This window comes from Ranitomeya variabilis, chromosome 4 (genome assembly GCF_051348905.1).
Source record: "Ranitomeya variabilis isolate aRanVar5 chromosome 4, aRanVar5.hap1, whole genome shotgun sequence".
NCBI classification, from domain to species: domain Eukaryota; kingdom Metazoa; phylum Chordata; class Amphibia; order Anura; family Dendrobatidae; genus Ranitomeya; species Ranitomeya variabilis.
This window is the reverse complement of record NC_135235.1, coordinates 290,984,466-291,005,130: the sequence shown is the minus strand read 5'-3', so window position 1 is coordinate 291,005,130 and position 20,665 is coordinate 290,984,466. Positions and strand designations below refer to the sequence as shown.

Below are 20,665 nucleotides of genomic sequence, written 5' to 3'. Positions count from 1 at the left end.
GGACCAAAACAGCTGAAAGCTGAAAAAAGGTGATTTTTTAAGACAAGACCAATACGGTTTTCAGTTTCCAGTAAAATCCCTGTCACTGTCCCTCTAGGAAATGAAACTACATTACAGCAGCAAGTGGCAGATAAAGGCGCCAGAATCTCGAGAGTCAATGATTTAGGGGTTCTCCAAGATTTTAGAAAAAAATGCAAATTTAACATGACAACTACACATGGTGACAAGTCATTATATCCTAATCATCGGGATCAGTGGTATATTTAAGAGGAATATAGGTGCAGTGTTTCGCAGGGACGGTGCAGGATTTGCACCCTCTGGGGCCATAGATCCATTCACCGTCAGGCCCGCTGTATTTACGGGGTACAGCCAGGACACGGCCAGATCCCGAGTTTCAGGCCTGCAGGTGGTGGAGCATGTGGGACGGCTCTCCGTTACACTGCACCATTACGCCAGCTAATGTATCAGTGCTCAGATTTCAGCACGGCACGACTATATGTAATCTTGGTCTCATCAGTCCTGGTCTCTGGGACAAAAAAAAAAAATGGCCCCCATTCACGTAAATGGGATATAAACTGCAATATCCAAGTGTGCGAGGAAGCACAAATCTACAGTCACATACAGTATCTGCAGACTTGTATCCCGGGGCAGGACAACCCCTTTAAATCCTGTGACCCCCACAGCTGCATTTCAAAATCCGTGGGTAATAAAAATGACTTGCACCCTGAATAGTGAACGTCTCCATTACTTGCACAACATGATCCAGTGACTCCATTATAGTTCTACAAATTACTATATAGTTGGAGCCGCACTCCTCTCCTGTCCAGGTTAGTTCTGACATGACTAACACCGTAATACCGCAAGCAACCTGTGGACAAGAGTGGCGCTGTTTTTCTACTCCCGTATGACTGACATGAACTCTCATGCTTTATAGAGCATGCTGCCATTTTGTTACTTGCCTCCAGCTCTTCCATGGTGACAATGCCATCGTGATTGGCATCGATCACTTCTTCAAACTCTTTCTTTCGGTCTCGGACCCATTCGTCATCGATATCCTGCGCCTGTTTGTTCTCTACGGTGCCCATGGGGAGAGAGATGAACTCCGACAACGTCAGCATCTTGTCGCCATCCTGGTCTGCGTAGAAGACAGAACATCAATAGTTAATATGGTAAAAATATTAAAAAGTCGGCTTAATAAAAGTCTATGTTCTGGTGAATTATCAGACCACGTCTTAAAGGGATTCTACAGGAAGAGAAAAACATGGCCGCCTTCTTACAATGACAGTGCCAGGTTGTGTGTCCTATGCAGCTGAGCCTCATTCACTTCAATGGAGTGGAGCAGAGACAACCTCAACCAGACAGTTTTCTACTTCTAGTAACATAACGACAGACTAAACTACTTCGCTACACAATAAAATTAGTATGATTAATTATTCGGAGCAGCAGTTTGTGCTCCAAAGCTGCTCATCCCACGGTTATTGGGAACAGAAAGTTGTACGTAAGCAACGTTTGCGTAGCCTAAAAATAAAAATTAAATATAGATCTTTAAAAAAAAAGAAAATAAGAGGAATTTACTAAAGTGCCCAGTGATACTTATATGGTGTGCCAATAAATAATAGATAAAAAAACTAAATAAATAAAGCTAAGTACTGTATGGATCCTAGAAGTCAGACATCAGAAGTTGATATATTGATCTATGTTGGGAAAACCCTTTAATAAAAATAAAAATGCGTGTCACCGTGACCGGTCACATCTCCAAAAAAACCCAACTGTGGTGGTCACCGACTAATTCAGATAGGAGCCTAGTAGAGAACAGGTCATTACAGCAACACTAATGAAGCAGTCATGGAAGATGACTGTCCATTCTAGAGTAAGTTGGGAAGAAATGTATTAGCTACTAGTATTTTTTGTTTTATTTTAATTTTTTTTTTACATTTTTCTAATCTAATTACAAGCACAAATTGTCACTAAAAGCACATTTATTTTTTTTTTTAAAAGTAACTTTTTATTCAATTATTTTTTAATTGTAAACTGCTGCGCAATATGTTGGCGCTATATAAATAAAATCATAATTTTCTTATTAATTATTGATCAGCCTTTGTGAAGTTATGAATATTTATCATATATGCCATTATTTTGCATTCCTTCTCTCAATCACCATGCTGGAAGGAATGTTTTAACTCCCTAGTATATGCTCTTTTAGAAGCTGCTTTGAACTGCTGCTGAGTAAGAATCTGTACTCCATCACTATTTACAAACATTTCCCTGCTCCTCTCCCCAGATACTCAGACAGGGAGTGTGTGTTTGTAAATATTGTTCAGTACAGATTCTTGCCAGAGGAGCACGTCAAAGCAGCTTCTAAAAGAGCATGAAGTAGGAAGTTAATACAGCATTGTTATGGTTTTGAGAACAGGGCTTTGGAGTCGGAGTCGTAGAGTTGGCATCGGTGTCCATTTTCGTTGCATTTTTATCTTCATATTTTGCACATTGAGCCTCTACTCTGAGATTAAAAAGTCATTATAGGAAATTGGGGTTACAACAAAAAAGTGCAAGTCTTTTTTCTTCAATTACAGATTTCCCCTGTTACTGGGGATGACTTATCCACAAGTTAGAAGGGAAATATCACCTTCTGATGGACTGTAGAATAGGGTCTGCATCTGGATGCATGATACCTAGAACTGTGGCTTCGTGCTCGCTAACTATATAAAAATGCAAATAAATATTTCACCAAATGTACCACTAATATTCTTATGCATCATCAAAAATACCTCAAGAGGCTGGTGTACTTACTTTGAAAATCCATGTTGCTGGAGAATACATTTAGAAACTTTTCTTCAGTTACAGTGGCACTTCTGGTGAAAATTACTGCTATTGTGAACAGTTAAGCAAGTTCAAGATTAAATGATCTCTAAAAGGCCTAAATTTAATATTTTTGTATTTTAGGCAAAATATATACGGTATTTTATATTGTAAATATGTCAAAAAAGAAAATGGGCTAATGCAAAAGTTTAGGCACCCTTGGAGATTTGTGTGCTCAGATAACTTTTATCAAGGTTTCAGACCTTAATTAGCCTGTTGAGATTATGGTTTGTTCACTATCATTGTTAGGAAAGGCCAGGTGATACAAATTTCCCAGCTTTATAAAAACCCAGCCTCCTCTAACCTTGTGCCAAAAGCCAGCAGCCATGGGTTCTTCTAAGCAGCTGCCCAGCACTCTGAAAATGAAAATGATGGAGGCCCACAAAGCAGAAGACGGGCATATGAAGATGGCAAAGCGTTTTCAAGCTGCCCTTTCCTCAGTTTGAAATGTAATTAAGAAGTGGTAGTTAACAGGAACAGTGGAGGTCAAGATAAGGTCTGGAAGACCAAGCAACAGTTGAGGGAGAGCTGCTAGTAGGATTGTTAGAGAGGCAAATCAGAACCCACACTTGACTGCAAAAGACCTTCAGAAAGATTTAGCAGACACTGGAGTCGTGCTACATTGTTCTGCTGTTCAGAGACACCTGCACACATATGGCCTTCATGCAGAGTCATCAGAAGAAAACCTTTCCTGCATCCTCATCAAAAAATTCAGAGTTAGAAGTGTGCAAAAGAATATCTAAACAAGCCTGATGCATTTTGGAAACAAGTCCTGTGGACCAATGAGGATGCCCAGGAAGAAGCCAGTGGCGAAACGCGCATCGGGGTGAGAGGATGTCGTTCCAGGCTCCGGATAGCAAGGTGAATCTGTCTCCTATTATTGTGGGAACTGTCCTCTACCAATTTGCAGGCACTGTTTTCCATAAGGTCTGAGGTTATCAGTTCATTTGTTTTTCTCACTAGTAGATTTTACTTTACTATTTATCAGATCATAGAACTTGTGCCTGCTGCTATCTTATAAAGTTTCACAAGTGGTTTAGCACAATAGGCACCCGTATTTCTCTGTACTCTTGCTATTACTGCAGAGGCATGCCAGCTGCACGTATTCTGGTTTATAACCAGCCAGCATGGATTTACTTTTTTTCCCCAACAGTGTCTGCTTCTGGTAGTCTGGACAGCCCTCTAAATAAAAAATTTAAAAAAAGTGTGCCTCACTTAAACTTCAGCAATTTTATTTTTTGTATTCATTAATAAAAGCCTTTTTATGGATCTCTTCATCCCCCCTTTTTTTATTTCAATTGGGGTGTGTGTAATATATAGGTAACAACCATGCAGGGTGCCCAAACTTTTGCATCAGCCCATTTTCCTTTTTGGAGTTTTTTTTAATGTAAAAGATGAAAATATACAGTACAGACCAAAAGTTTGGACACACCTTCTCATTTAAAGTTTTTTCTGTACTTTCATGACTATGAAAATTGTACATTCACACTGAAGGCATGAAAACTATGAATTAACATGTGAAATTATATACTTAAAAAAAGTGTGAAACAACTGAAATTATGTCTTATATTCATAGTATATAGCACAGGCCACGTACTATTTGTCTGCTATATACTACATGGCTCCTATATACTACGTGACCTGTGCTATATACTATGTGGCTGCTATATACATACACCATCTAGTGTCTTATATTCTAGGTTCTTCAAAGTAGCCACCTTTTGCTTTGATGACTGCTTTGCACACTCTTGGCATTCTCTTGATGAGCTTCAAGAGGTAGTCACCGGGAATGGTTTTCACTTCACAGGTGTGCCCTGTTAGGTTTAATAAGGAGATTTTTGTGTACTCACCGTAAAATCTCTTTCTCTTAGCCTCTAATTGGGGGACACAGGACCATGGGTGTTATGCTGCTGTCCACTAGGAGGCGACACTATGCATAATCTGAAAAAGATTAACTGTGGCTCCTCCTGTGCAGTATACACCCCTGGACGGCATCAGCCTTCTCCAGTTTTGTGCCAAAGCAGTAGGAGGAACGTAACATGAATAACATAATTATGCCTGTAAGAAGGCAACTATGTACGAGCTCAAGAAACAATATGAGAACTCAACAGTTACAACAGCCCGGAAAGGGCAACAGGGTGGGAGCTGTGTCCCCCAATTAGAGGCTAAGAGAAAGAGATTTTACGGTGAGTACACAAAAATCTCCTTTACTCTGTCGCCTCATTGGGGGACACAGGACCATGGGACGTCCTAAAGCAGTCCCTGGGTGGGAAGCAATGGACGAATATTGTGCAGACAGGCCCGTACACTTAGGGCACCGCCGCCTGCAGGACACATCTACCCAGGCTCGCTGAGGACTGGGTATGAACCCTGTAGTGTTTAGTAAATGTGTGTAAGCTAGTCCAAGTGGCCGCCTTACACACTTGTTGTGCCGAAGCCTGGTGCCGAATGGCCCAGGAGGCCTCTACCGCCCGTGTAGAGTGTGCCGTAATACCGGCTGGAAGAGGAGGATTCTTAAGGCGGTACACCTCTTGTATGGTGGATTTGATCCACCTGGCAAGAGTAGCTTTTGGAAGCTGGCCTACCCTTGTGGCCGCCTTCCAGAAGGAGGAAAGGAGAATCAGACCTCCGGAAGGACGCAGTCCTAGACACGTATATACGCAAAGGCCTGACAAGGTCAAGCGTATGCAGAGCCTTCTCCACTCTGTGAACCGGAACCGGACAAAGGGATGGTAGTGAAATTTCCTCATGGAGGTGGAAGTCTGACACAACCTTCGGAAGGAAGGATGGGACCGTACGAAGAACTACCTTGGCCTGGTGACAAGCCAGGAAAGGCCGTCTGCATGAGAGTGCTGTCGGGTCAGACACCTTGCGTAGCGAGGTGAGTGCCACCAGGAAAAAAACCACCTTCTGGGAAAGAAGGCGGAGCGGGACCTCCTTAAGGGGTTCGAAGGGTGGTTCCTGCAATGCTGTCAGGACCAGGATGAGGTCCCACGTTTCTAGTGGTCGTCTGTAGGGGGGAACCAATCGGGGAACCCCCTGAAGGAAAAGGCCTTACTTGCGGCTTGGTAGCAATGCGCTTTTGGAAAAAGCACTGAGAGGGCTGACACCTGGCTTTAGGCGAGCCCAATGACAGACTGGCTTCCAGACCCGCTTGGAGAAAACCAAGAGCTTTGGGTAGGGAATAAAGGAGTGGAACCTAGCCACGAGATTCGCACCAGGTAAAGAAAACTTTCCAGGTACGGTAATACATCTTGGCAGAGGCTGATTTCCGTGCTCTGATCATGGTTGCAACGACCTCTGTCGAGAACCCTGCCTGGGTTAGAACCCAGGTCTCAAGGGCCACGCCATCAAGTTGAGAGCCCTTGAGTTCTGGTGGTAGAACGGCTCTTGTGATAGAAGATCGTGGCGGTCGGGGAGACGCCAGGGGGCGTCTGCTGTGAGTTGTACGATGTCGGCGTACCATGTGCGTCTGGGCCAGTCCGGTGCAATGAGGATAGTTGAAACTCCCTCTTGTTTGATCTTCCTCACCCTCTGGATATCAGGGGGAGAGGTGGAAAAAATATACAGAAGCTGGAACTGAGTCCAGTCCTGAACCAGAGCGACTGCTCCGAGCGACCGCGGATCGTGAGTTCAGGCAATGAAGTTGGAGACCTTGGCATTGAAATGGGATGCCATTAGGTCCACATCCGGGGTCCCCCAGCGGAGACAGATCTGATGAAAAATTTTGGGATAGAGAGACCACTCTCCCGAGTCTATTCCTTGTCGGCTGAGGAAGTCTGCTTCCCAGTTGTCCACACCCGAACGTGGACCGCCGAAGGACCGACCCTGTGTCCTCCGCCCAGCGGAGGACATATGACACTTCCCGCGTCGCTTGGGTACTGCGGGTCCCCCCTTGATGAGTCACATATGCCACAGTCGTAGTATTGTCCGACTGTATCCTGATGTAAGAGGCTGCCAGTAAGTGATGGAAAGCCCTCAATGCCAGAAGGATGGCACGAATTTTCAGGATGTTGATGGGCATGGACGCTTCCGCTGAGGACCACTTGCCCAACAGGAGCCCACAGCTGAGCCGGGGTCCCTGGATGCAGGCGCAGTGTGCTGGCCTATTGCTTGGAGGTGTAGGATGCTGCCTGTACAGGCCCTACCTGAGGTGTCTCAACCTATACCCCCAGAGAGGGAAAGGGAAGGTGCTATTGTCACCTTCAGGGGCCTTTATCCTCGCCTCGACCTCAACCCAGAAACCAAAAGGAATTGGGGAAGGGAGTCTCGACTTCGAACCAGCACCCGAGGGACTGGGGAAGGAGCAGCATGGGGAATAGCCATCTCAACTTCAACTGGGCACCCCATAATAGGGGGCCGAGGAAGGAGCCATGCCGGGAGTCTCACAAGAGACCCTCTTTTCTTCATCTGCTAGTCGGAGGGCCAGTGCCTTGTCCTTGGGAAGGAGCACTAGACCCCTGGAAGTGTTGAATAACATTCCCAGGAAGGTCAGGGACTGACTCGGAGTTGGTGATGACTTTGTAGGTTGATTAACCAGCCCATACGACTGAGAGTATCGGTTGTGATTGAGACGCTGAGCTCGCAAACCTTGAAGGTGGGAGCCTTGATGAGTAGATCGTCCAGGTATGGAACGACTACTATGCCTCTGGAATGCAGGACGTCCATGGTTGCTGCCATGACCTTGGTGACACTCTGGGAGCCGTGGCGAGTCCAAAGGGGAGAGCCACGAATTGGTAGTGGTCCTGGCCTATTGCGAACCTGAGAAACCTCTGATGGGCAGGTGCAATGGGTATATGCAGGTATGCGTCTTGTATGTCTATGGAGGCGAGATATTCTCCCTTCTCCATGGACGCAGTGATGGACCCGTACATATTTGTTGAGCTGTTTTAGGTCTAGTATGGGCCGTACGCTTCCTCCTTTCTTGGGAACTACGAACAGATTGGAGTAGAACCCTCGGAAGCGGTCGGTCGTGGGTACCGGTACTATGACTCCTGATTAATAAAGCGAGGAGACCACTTGGTGGTAGGCTCGAGCCTTGGCTGGCGGTTTTGGGGGGACAGAGAGGAAGAACCTGTCCGGTGGGTTGGAGGTGAAGTCTATTTTGTATCCGGAAGATACTAGTTCCATGACCCACCTGTCTTCTGTAATAGGCAGCCATACTTGATGAAAGAGCAAAAGTCGGCCGCCTACCGGTGTGGTGTCTTCCGGAGTCCGTAAGTCATGAGGAAGAGAAAGTCTGAGATTTTCCTCCTCTGGGCTTAGACTGGCCTGCTTTTGACTGCCAGGTCTTGTCCGACCTTTGTGTCGATCGTGAGCTGTCCCTGCATGGGAAACGGTTACGATTTTGTACTGGACGTGAGACGGACCAGCCGGAGGAATTCCGAAAGGATCGGAATCGAGTTTGGTTACGCTTCTGGTAAGTGCGTTTAGGTTTCAGTTGGGGAAGAGAAGTACTCTTACCCCCTGTGGCGTTGGATATCATAGTATCCAACTGTTCACCGAAAAGTCTCCCACTGAGGTAGGGGAGGTGCGTGAGGGACTTCTTTGAGGCTGCGTCCGCTTTCCATTCCCACAGCCAGAGGATACGCCTGATGGGGTTTGATGCTATCCCCGCGACTCCCCTTGCTGAAACCAGAGCTGCATGGAGCATGTAATCTGCTACAACTGCAATTGAACCGCTTGGTCCGACAGTTGAGGAGCGGATGCTTGGAAGGCTTGTAGATTCTTTGCCCAGGCCAGGATGGCCTTGGCAGCCCAAGCTGAAGCGAACGCAGGAGCCATGGATGCCCTTGCTGCCTTGAAAATTGAACGAGCCATGCGTTCTACCTGCCAGTCTGCTGCGTCCCTGAGGGTTGAGCTATCTGGCGGTGTAAGGAGGGTCTGTGCTGCCAGCCTAGAGACTGGGGGATCCACTTCAGGTGGATCTGTCCATTCCTTGGTGTCCTTCTGTGGGAAGGGGCACCTCGCCTCCAGATATTTGCGATTAGCGAATTTTTTCTCAGGCTGTGAGAGCTGTTTTTTTTTTTTTTTTTTTTAAGGATCGCCTTAAACTCTGGTGGTTAGAGAAAACCTTAGGCGGCTTCAGAGGTCCTTCAAAGGAAGTCTGATGTTCCGGGGCCTCTGATGGCGGATCAGAAATGACCAGCACCCGATGGATGGACGATATTATGTCCTCAACTAGCGCTGTATTGCTAGGAGGGATTGGGATCAGGGACCCCTCCGTTTCTCTGTCTGAGTCAGAGACGCAGATGCCTTCCGAATCCTGTGTATCACTGAGGCGTCCCCTGCTAGGTGAGCAGGGGAGGAGACCTTCTCTGGTTGGGGATTGCGGAGATCTGCATTGTCTGTCCCTGGAATGGGACGGTCTAGATGACCTGGAGCAACGGTGTCTCTCCCTAGAGGGGGATGACCGTGTGCTATGGGATGACGCAGATGGACTTGAGGATGTGCCAGGGGCATCTTGTTCCTGAGTCAAGCTCTCCCTTTGCTGGGTAACGTTCATAGCCGGGGCATGACCCTGCAGAGCCTGAAGCAATGTGGAAGTTAGGTTATCTATAGACTGCGTCATAGATTGCGATATCTGAGTAGCCCATTCCGGTGTGGCATTAGACACCGAGGCATTGGCAGGGGCTTCTTGTATACAGTTCTGACAATGCGGGTACGTGCTGCTACTGGGGAGAGCGGTCCCGCAGGCTGTGCAGAATGCATAATAGCAGTTCTGCCTGGTTCTCTTAGACCTTGAGCCCGGCATAGTGCCCAGAGTGCAGAAGTGCTGCCAGCAGATGGACCTTACAGGGGTAGAGAACCTATAGGGGAGCCTTATAGGTAATATGGATTCACAGCTGAGTAAAGATAACCCAGCTGTGATCTTACCCCACCAGTGTACCCCTAGGTCCAGCGCCGAAAATCCACAGTCCTGTGCCCCCCGGAAACTGGCTTGCCTGGTCCTGGTCCTGCAGACCGGGAGATGCAGGGTTAATCTGCAGCCGAAAATGGCTGCAGAGACAGAGGAGAGAGGAGGAGAAGGGGGCGGAGAGCTGGAAAAAGGCGGCAAGGCTATAAAAAACCCGCCCTTTCTGTCTCGATCCGCCCCTTGTATGACACTGTAGAGTGTCATATTTGTCATCCAGGGGGCGGGCCGGGGGGCGGAGAGGAGGCTGCTGCTTCAGCTAGGCCGAAGCCGGGGCCTAAATTAGATGCCTGAGGCCCAGAAGGGCTCCAGGCCGGCGCGAAAGTCCGGGAGGGGGTCGGATCTGAACCGGACCCCTCCGGATTTGAAGGCAGGATGGCGGTGGGGCTATAAGCGGAAGGGGGAGCCCGGCTGGGGTCCCCCTGAGGCAGTATAGAGCTGGTGCTGCCGCAGAGACAGGGACGCAGGGAGCCCTGTGTCTGTATGTGCCATGCCTGCCTGCACTCCCCCCGGCCCCAACAGGAGCCCGCAGCTGGGCTGGGGTCCCTGGATGCAGGCGCAGTGTGCTGGCCCATTGCTGGGAGCTGTAGGATGCTGCCTGTACAGGCCCTACCTGAGGTGTCTCAACCTAATACCCCCAGAGGGGGATAGGGAGGGTGCTTTTGTCACACCTTCAGGGGCCTTTATCCTCGCCTCGACCTCAACCCAGAAACCAAAAGGAATTGGGGAAGGAGGGGGGGTCTCGACTTCGAACCAACACCCGAGAGGTTGGGGAAGGAGCAGCATGGGGAATAGCCATCTCAACTTCAACTGGGCACCCCATAATAGGGGGCCGAGGAAGGAGCCATGCCGGGGGTCTCACAGGAGACCCTCTTTTCTTCATCTGTAATCCCATCGGAAAAACGGGAAACGGAGTAAAAACGGAGTAAAAATCTTTAGGTGTGCCTCCTTTGCAACACTAAGCAAAAACTGGAGAAGGCTGATGCCGTCCAGGGGTGTATACTGCACAGGAGGAGCCACAGTTAATCTTTTTCAGATTATGCATAGTGTCGCCTCCTAGTGGACAGCAGCATAACACCCATGGTCCTGTGTCCCCCAATGAGGCGACAGAGTAAAGTGGGATTTCTTGCCTTATAAATGGGGTTGGGACCATCAGTTGTGTTGTGCAGAAGTCTGGTGGATACACAGCTGATAGTCCTACTGAGTAGACTGTTAGAATTTGTATTATGGCAAGAAAAAAGCAGCTAAGTAAAGAAAACGAGTGGCCATCATTACTTTAAGAAATGAAGGTCAGTCAGTCCGAAAAATTTGGAAAACTTTGAAAGTGTCCCCAAGTGCAGTGGCAAAAACCATCAAGCACTACAAAGAAACTGGTTCACATGAGGACCGCCCCAGGAAAGGAAGACCAAGAGTCACCTCTGCTTCTGAGGATAAGTTTATCCGAGTCACCAGCCTCAGAAATCGCAGGTTAACAGCAGCTCAGGTTAGAGACCATGTCAATGCCACACAGAGTTCTAGCAGCAGACACATCTCTACAACAACTGTTAAGAGGAGACTTTGTGCAGCAGGCCGTCATGGTAAAATAATTGCTAGGAAACCACTGCTAAGGACAGGCAACAAGCAGAAGAGCCTTTTTTGGGCTAAAGAACACAAGGAATGGACATTAGACCAGTGGAAATCTGTGCTTTGGTCTGATGAGTCCAAATTTGAGATCTTTGGTTCCAACCACCGTGTCTTTGTGCGACTGAGAAAAGGTGAACGGATGGACTCTACATGCCTGGTTCCCACCGTGAAGCATGGAGGAGGAGGTGTGATGGTGTGGGGGTGCTTTGCTGGTGACAGTGTTGGGGATTTATTCAAAATTGAAGGCATACTGAACCAGTATGGCTACCACAGCATCTTGCAGCGGCATGCTCTTCCATCCGGTTTGCGTTTAGTTGGACCATCATTTATTTTTCAACAGGACAATGACCCCAAACACACCTCCAGGCTGTGTAAGGGCCATTTGACCAAGAAGGAGAGTGATGGGGTGCTACGCCAGATGACCTGGCCTCCACAGTCACCAGACCTGAACCTAATCGAGATGGTTTGGGGTGAGCTGGACCAACAAGGGCTAAGCATCTCTGGGAACTCCTTCAAGATTGTTGGAAGACCATTCCAGTGACTACCTCTTAAAGCTCATCAAGAGAATGCCAAGAGTGTGCAAAGCAGTCATCAAAGCAAAAGGTGGCTACTCTGAAGAACCTAAAATATGAGACATAACAAAAAAGTGTGAAACAACTGAAATTAAGTATATAATTCCACATGTGTTATTTCATAGTTTTGATGCCTTCAGTGTGAATGTACAATTTTCATAGTCATAGTATGTATATATATATATATATATATATATATATATATATATATATATATATATATATATATATATATATATATACATATATATATATATATATATATATATACATACACATATATATATATATATACACACACATATATATATATATATATACACACATATATATATATATATATACACACATATATATATATATATATATATATATATATATATATATACACACACATACATACATTCTAATTTTCATAGTCATGAAAATACAGAAAAATCTTTAAATGAGAAGGTGTGTCCAAACTTTTGGTCTGCACTGTTTATAGTTTTTGCCTAAAATACAAAGGAAATGTAAAAGATGAAATAAATAAATGTATATTTTTTTGCCTAAAATACAAAGGAAATGTGTCATCTTTAATTTTAGGCCTTTTAGAGATCATTTAATCTTCAACTTGCTTAACTGTTCAGAACAACAGTAATTTTGACCAGGGGTGCCCAAACTTTTACATGCCACTGTACATGCAGTCCAGTCCAATGTAAAAAGATGGTGGACAGCCGGACGGCAGTTACAGATGACTGGTTAGCGCTCTGGACTTGCTAGCCAGTCCAAGTGAGTTTCCCAGCAGAGGAGCAGTTCTGGGGGACTAACACCCAGGGGCCAAATGACCGTTCTACCTATAGCCACCTAAATAAACAGCAATTAAAGGGGAAGTTAGGGGATAAATCTCTCCTTTTGCCATAAAAACTTTGCGCTTGCCTACTTCTATTCTTGTAGTGCAGGAATAAAAGTAAGACACAATGACACTACACATTAAAGAAGCCGTATCCGTCACCCCCCAAAGGTGAACCATCTCCACCTCTACAAAAAAACCTAACACTCTGCATTTGTAACGGCATCACTGTGAGCAGGGCCGTGCGGTACGACGAGTGACTAATCCGCACCCGGAGAAGGTCGGCACGTGTGGTCTCTGCTGCCTGCAGTCACAATGATGACGCTCGGATGTGTATGAAATAGAAATACGCAGCAAACACTGATAGAGATCTGAAGGGGGTTTCCACTTAAGTAGTTTTATATGGGAGGACAGATAGGTGTGCCTTTCAGTAGGGGGAGAGAATATCAGATCAGGAGACTCAAAAAAAATAATATTTTATTATTCATGAAATTAAAAAAATATTAAAAATAAAAATACTACAAAGGCTAGGTTCACATTAGCGTTCGGCGCCGCAGCGTCAGGCGCTGCAGCGTCGCCGCATGCGTCATGCGCCCCTATATTTAACATGGGGGCGCATGGACATGCGTTGCACTTGCGTTTTGTGACGCATGCGTCACTCTGGTGCATGCGTCAGGGCGCAGAGGACGCAGCAAGTTGCAGATTTTTCTGCGCCCAAAACCATGCAAAAATGGACGCATGCGTCACAAAACGCTGCGTTGTGCATCCGTTTACATTTGCGTTGTGCGTTGCGTCGCCGACGCTGCGGCGCACAACGCAAATGTGAACGTAGCCTAAAATGAAAAATAATACAAATAATAATAATAACAGAGAGGCTGTATACTTAGTCACATCTTCGCTGAAAACAGAGTTCAGGAGCGTTCAGGTTACAGCGGCCACCGCAGGTTACAGCCATACCTCATATATAAGAGATATATATCACTTATACACCATATCATTCTTCACAGTACTCCTGTACGGTCGTGTGCTCACCTAGGTCACGAATGATCTCCTTCACCATGAACTTGAGCATCCCCCGGCTGTGTTCTGGGTGCAGGAAAGACAGGAACTCCTCATCGTTCAGCAAGTGGTCAGCTGGTGGGTTGTCAGCTTGAAACCAGCGGTCTTTTAGGTTTTCTAATACTTCCTGTGCTGTGAGAAAAAAACAAAAAAAAACCCACCAAAACATTACATAGCTATTTTAGATGCTCACACGTTATATAAAATGCCATCAAATGCGATTAGTGGGGACTTTAGACTCTTCCCAGACAGCAGATGGTGTGGAAATGAATGATCAGGCATGCTGGCTTCAACCTGCCCAATCCTTAGCTCCCACAGGAGATAAGGCAATGCTAAAAGGGTCTCTGGTAGCAACTTTCTCACCTTTACCTAATGAAAGTACCGTACATGCTGAGTGTGTAGGTGTATGGAAGGCGATCTGCCAACAGCTGTTTAACCCCTTAGTGACAGAGCCAATTTGGTACTTAATGACCGAGCCAATTTTTACAATTCTGACCACTGTCACTTTATGAGGTTATAACTCTGGAACGCTTTATCGGATCCCGCTGATTCTGAGATTGTTTTTTCATGACATATTGTACTTCAAGCTAGTGGTAACATTTCTTCGATATTACTTGCGATTATTTATGAAAAAACGGAAATATGGCGAAAATTTTTAAAATTTTGCAATTTTCAAACTTTGTATTTTTATGCCCTTAAATCAGAGAGATATGTCACGAAAAATAGTTAATAAATAACATTTCCCACATGTCCACTTTACATCAGCACAATTTTGGAAACAAAATTTTTTTTTGTTAGGGAGTTATAAGGGTTAAAAGTTGACCAGCAATTTCTCATTTTTACAACACCATGTTTTTTTTTTAGGGACCACATCACCTTTGAAGTCATTTTGAGGGGTCTATATGATAGAAAATAACCAAGTGTGACACCATTCTAAAAACTGCACCCCTCAAGCTGCTCAAAACCATATTCAAGAAGTTTATTAACCCTTTACGTACTTCACAGCAACTGAAACACTGTGGAAGAAAAAAAATGAACATTTAACTTTTTTTTGCAAACATTTTACTTCAGAACCATTTTTTTTAATTTTCACAAGTGTAAAAACAGAAATTTAACCACAAATTTTGTTGTGCAATTTCTCCTGAGTACGCCGATACCCCATATGTGGAGGTAAACCACTGTTTGGGCGCACCGCAGAGCTTGGAAGTGAAGGAGCACCGTTTGACTGTTTCAATGCAGAATTGGCTGGAATTGAGATTGGACGCCATGTCGCGTTTGGAGAGCCCCTAATGTGCCTAAACAGTGGAAACCGCCCACAAGTGACACCATTTTGGAAACTAGACCCCTTAAGGAACTTATCTAGATGTGTGGTGAGCACTTTGAACCCCCAAGTGCTTCACAGAAGTTTATAACGTAGAGCCGTGAAAATAAAAAAACGCATTTGTTTTCACAAAAATGATTTTTTCGCCCACAAATTCTTATTTTCACAAGGGTAACAGGAGAAATTAGACCACAAAAGTTGTTGTGCAATTTCTCCTGAGTACGTCGATACCCCATATGTGGGGGTAAAACCACTGTTTGGGCGCACCGCAGAGCTTGGAAGAGAAGGAGTGTCGTTTTACTTTTTCAATGTAGAATTGGCTGGAATTGAGATCGGACGCCATGTCTCGTTTGGAGAGCCCCTGATGTGCCTAAACAGTGGAAACCCCCCACAAATGACACCATTTTGGAAACTAGACCCCTTAAGGAACTTATCTAGATGTGTGGTGAGCACTTTAAACCCCCAGGTGCTTCACAGAAGTTTATAACGTAGAGCCGTGAAAATTTCTACAAAAATGATCTTTTTGCCTCCAAATTTTTATTTTACCAAGGGTAACAGGAGAAAATGGACCCCAGAAGTTGTTGTACAATTTGTCCTGAGTACGCCGACACCCCATATGTGGGGGTAAACCACTGTTTGGGCGCATGGCTGAGCTCGGAAGCAAAGGAGCGCCATTTGACTTTTCAATGCAAAATTGACTGGAATTGAGATCGGACGCCATGTCGCGTTTGGAGAGCCCCTGATGTGCCTAAACAGTAGAAACCCCCCAAAAGTGACCCCATTTTGGAAACTAGACCCCCCATGGAACTTATCTAGATGTGTAGTGAGAACTTTGAATGCCCAAGTGCATCACAGAAGTTTATAATGCAGAGTCGTGAAAATAAAAAATATTTTTTTTTTTTTAACAAAAAAGATTTTTTAGCCCCCAAGTTTTTATTTTCACAAGGGTAACAAGAGAAATTGGACCCCAAAAGTTGTTGTCCAATTTGTCCTGAGTATGCTGGTACCCCATATGTGGGGGTAAACCACTGTTTGGGTGCATGGCTGAGCTCGGAAGAGAAGGAGCGCCATTTTGGAATTCAGACTTTGATAGAATTGTCTGTGGGTGTTATGTTGCGTTTGGAGAGCCCCTGATGTACCTAAACAGTAGAAACCCCCCACAAGTGACCAAATTTTGGAAACTAGACCCCCTAAGGAACTTATCTAGATATGTGGTGAAAACTTTGAATGCTCAAGTGCTTCACAGAAGTTTATAATGCAGAGTAGTGAAAATAAAAAAATATTTTTTTTCCCACAAAAAAAGATTTTTAGCCCCCAAGTTTTTATTTTCACAAGGGTAACAGGAGAAATTGGACCCCAAAAGTTGTTGTCCGATTTATCCCGAGTACGCTGATGCCCCATATGTGGGGGTAAACCACTGTTTGGGCGCACGGCAGAGCTCAGAAGGGAGGGAGTACCATTTGACTTTTTCAGCGCAAAATTGTCTGTCGTGTTTGGAGACCCCCGGATGTACCTAAACAGTGGAAACCCCCCAATTCTAACTCCAACCCTAACTCCAACACACCCCTAACCCTAATCTCAACCCGATCCATAATCCTAATCACAACCCTAACGATAATCACAACCCTAACCCCAAAACAGCCCTAATCTCAACTCTAACCATAACCCTAATCAAAACCCTAAATCCAACACACCCCTAACCCTAAATCTCAACCCTAACCTCAAAACTAACCCTAATCCCAATACACCACTTACCCTAATCCCAACCCTAACCTTAACCCTAATCCCAAACCGTAACCCTAATCCCAACCCTAACCCTAATCCCAACCCTAATCCCAAACGTAACCCTAATCCCAACCGTAACCCTAATACCAACCCTAATCCAAACCCTAACCCTAATCCCAACTCTATCCCTAACCCTAATTTTAGCCCCAACCCTAGCCCTAACCCTAACTTTAGCCCCAATCCTAACCCTAAATTTAACCCTAACCCTAGCCCTAACTTTAGCCCCAACCTTAACCCTAAGGCTACTTTCACACTTGCGTCGTGTGGCATCCGTCACAATCTGTCGTTTTGGACAAAAAACGGATCCTGCAAATGTGCCCACAGGATGCCTTTTTTGCCCATAGACTTGTATTACCGACGGATGGCCACACGTCGCGTCCATCGTGCACTGGATCCGTTGTGTTTTGGCGGACCGTCGTCACAAAAAAAGTTCAATGTAACCTTTTTTTTGTACGTCGCGTCCGCCATTTCCGCGCATGCGTGGCCGTAACTCTGCCCCCTCCTCCCCAAGACATAGACTGGGCAGCGGATGCGTTGAAAAACTGCATCCACTGCCCACGTTGTGCACAATTTTCACAACGTGCGTCGGTACGTCGGGCTGACGCATTGCGACCGCCCTGTACCGACGCAAGTGTGAAAGAAGCCTAAGGCTACTTTCACACTAGCGTCGTACTCGGCCCATCGCAGTGTGTCGGGCCGACGTACCGACGCTAGCGTTGTAAGCGCCGCACAACGGGTGCAGAGGATGCTGTTTTTTCAATGCATCCGCTGCCCCATTGTGAGGTGCGGGGAGGCGGGGGCGGAAAAAAAGTTACATGTAGCGTTTTTTTGTGCCGACGGTCCGCCAAAGCACGACGCATCCGTCGCACGACGGATGCGACGTGTGGCAATCCATCGCAATGTGTCGCTAATGCAAGTCCATGGAGGAAAAAACGCATCCTGCAAGCACTTGCGACGGAAGTCAAAAAACGCTAGTGTGAAAGTAGCCTAACCCTAAATTTATCCCCAACCCTAGCCCTAACCCTAGCCCTAACCCTAATTTTAGCCCCAACTCGTCTCTCCTGCCGGCCGGCAGATGGCAGCAGATGGCGGGCGCACTGCGCATGCGCCCGCCATTTTCTTTGCAGAGGAAGAAGCCGACCGGCAAGAGGAGACGCAGGAGGACCCGGGGACACCGGGTGAGTATGATAGGGTCCCCGAATCCCCCTATTTCTCTGTCCTCTGATGTGCGATCACATCAGAGGACAGAGAATTATGCTTTTTTTTTTTTTTTGCGGTCGCCGGTAAACAGTTAATTACCGGCGATCGCAAAACAGGGGTCGGTAAAAACCGACCCCGATCATGCTCTTTGGGGTCTCGGCTATCCCCGGCAGCCGAGACCCCAAAGATCTTCTGGGTGCTGGGCGGCGGGCGCACCGCGCCCGCCATTTTTTCCCGGAAAAAAGATGGCGGCGCCCATCGGGAGCCACGAGGAGCACCGGGGGAGATAGGTGAGTATTGGGGGGCTATTGGGGGCCATCGGGGACACTATTTCTCTGTCCTCCGATGTGCGCTCACATCGGAGGACAGAGAAATTAAATGGCAAATCGTGTTTTTTTTTTTTTTTTTTGTTGCGACCGCCGGTAAACGGTTAATTACCGGCGATCGCAACTCGGGGGTCGGTAAAAACCCCCCGAATCATGTTCTCTGGGGTCTCGGCTACCCTCGGCAACCGAGACCCCAGAGAAAATCCGACTCTGGGGGGCGCTATTCACTTTTTCCACAGCGGCGGTGACGGACCGCGTTATGATGCGGGTAACTCACTCCGTTACTGCCACTATTAACCCTGTGTGACCAAGTTTAAGTACCCTTAGCGGCCGCCGTTAAAAGGCGTATCGGCGGTCGTTAAGGGGTTAAAGTGGGGAGTTGTCAACCTTCGGGGACAATTTTTTTTCTTATTTCTTGAATGCATGTACCGTATATTGGTTTCATTAAAAATCTTGCACAATTTGGTTCTTACAGGCCTTTTATTTCCTTGCACAAATACCATAGTGTTGTCTGTGGACATAAATCAGCTCAGGAGCTTAGAAAAAGGCAGAAGTCACAATCTCTCCCTTCAGGCCAAGCTCTCCTACAGATTCTCAGATAACTCATTTGCAGTGCAACACAAAGGCTGTGTTGTGTAATAAAACCAGGAAAATTCGATTTTTATGTCAAGGCAAAAATAAATTCAAATATGAGTGTGATAAAAATATATATCTATAATAATAAATATAATATTTTTAATTCTTGTATTTTGTAGGAAAAAAATAAATAAATAGATTTTCAGTTTCTATTCATTGTGTTATGAAACCCAAATTCTCTTAATTGCTTTCTGTATGAATTCTTCGCGGCCTCATGATCTTTTCTTGGTTTTATGGACTTGGACGTGTATATTCTTAGCAACTGACATAATATGAGAATCCGTCCTGGTCACGTTATGACCCGGGACTGTCCAGGATTAGAAGAACATGGCTGCTTTCTTCCAGAGTCGGTGGTTGCGCCTGGCTGTTAGCAGCAATGTGGTCACAATCCTGGACAGTTCAGTACAGTCACTTGGGTTTAATCCGGTGCTGATCAGACATTACACCTGTCATTGCAGTGTGACTAATCTAACAGTAATGTTGGCTGAGTAAAAGCTGAATTGTCTGTCAATTACCAAAATGAGAGAAAGAAAGATGAACTCGCTAGCAGAAACCTGTCAGAAGCGCAGGGTTCAGAGAATAGTGCTGCTGGTATCATCTTCCCACATCCTGTGTGCAAAAGGGCCCGATAACCGATACAGTTCTCTTTAAAAAGCAGATTTTTTTTTTTTTGCGATACATAAAACTTTTAGCAAGGTTTAACTTCTGATTGGTGCTGATCCGGATGCAGTGGCTCCCAAGTAATCACTTGAAATTAAGGGGGGAGATGTATGTATGTATATATAGGTGTGTATGTATGTATGTGTGTATGTATGTATGTATGTATGTATGTATGTATGTGTGTATCTACTATATAATTGTCTAAGGGTCACTTCCGTCTTTCTGTCCTTCTGTCTGTCTGTCACAGATATTCATTGGTCGCGGCCTCTGTCTGTCATGGAAATCCAAGTCACTGATGGGTAGTGGCAAAACGCCCACGACCAATCAGCGACGCGCACAGTCCAGAAGAAAATGGCCGCTCCTTACTCCCCGCAGTCAGTGCCCGGCGCCCGCATACACCCCTCTGGTCACCGCTCACACAGTGTTAATGCCGGCGGTAACGGACCGCGTTATGATGCGGGTAACTCACTCCGTTACTGCCACTATTAACCCTGTGTGACCAAGTTTTTACTATTGACGCACCCTATGCAGCGTCAATAGTAAAAACATCTAATGCTAAAAAAAAAAAAAAAAAAAAAAAAAAAAGTCATTAGATACTCACCTTCCGCCGCCTTTCCTGCTCCTCGCGATGCTCCGGCTGGTCCATGCAAGCGGCACGTTCCAGTGGCAAGGATGGTCTGGGAGAAGGATCTGCCATGACGTCACAGTCATGTGACCGCGACGTCATCACAAGTCCTGCGCGCCTGCGCGAGCAGGACCTGCCGTGACGACACGGTCAGGTGACCGCGACACGGTCAGGTGACCGCGACACGGTCAGGTGACCGCGACACGGTCAGGTGACCGCGACACGGTCAGGTGACCGCGACGTCATCACAGGTC

General features: G+C 46.1%; 1 protein-coding gene across 2 annotated transcripts in view; it reads right to left on the bottom strand.

Annotated features, from left to right (window-relative positions):
* SDF4 (stromal cell derived factor 4) overlaps nucleotides 1–20,665 on the bottom strand; it is a 49,034-nt gene that overhangs the window by 12,993 nt on the left and 15,376 nt on the right. For both annotated transcript variants that reach the window (XM_077250175.1, XM_077250176.1), the window contains exons 5-6: nucleotides 13,832–13,990; nucleotides 960–1,135 (exon numbers count right to left, since the gene is read on the bottom strand). In XM_077250175.1, the coding sequence (XP_077106290.1) occupies nucleotides 960–1,135; nucleotides 13,832–13,990 (335 nt within the window). The remainder of the gene's footprint in view (nucleotides 1–959; nucleotides 1,136–13,831; nucleotides 13,991–20,665) is intronic.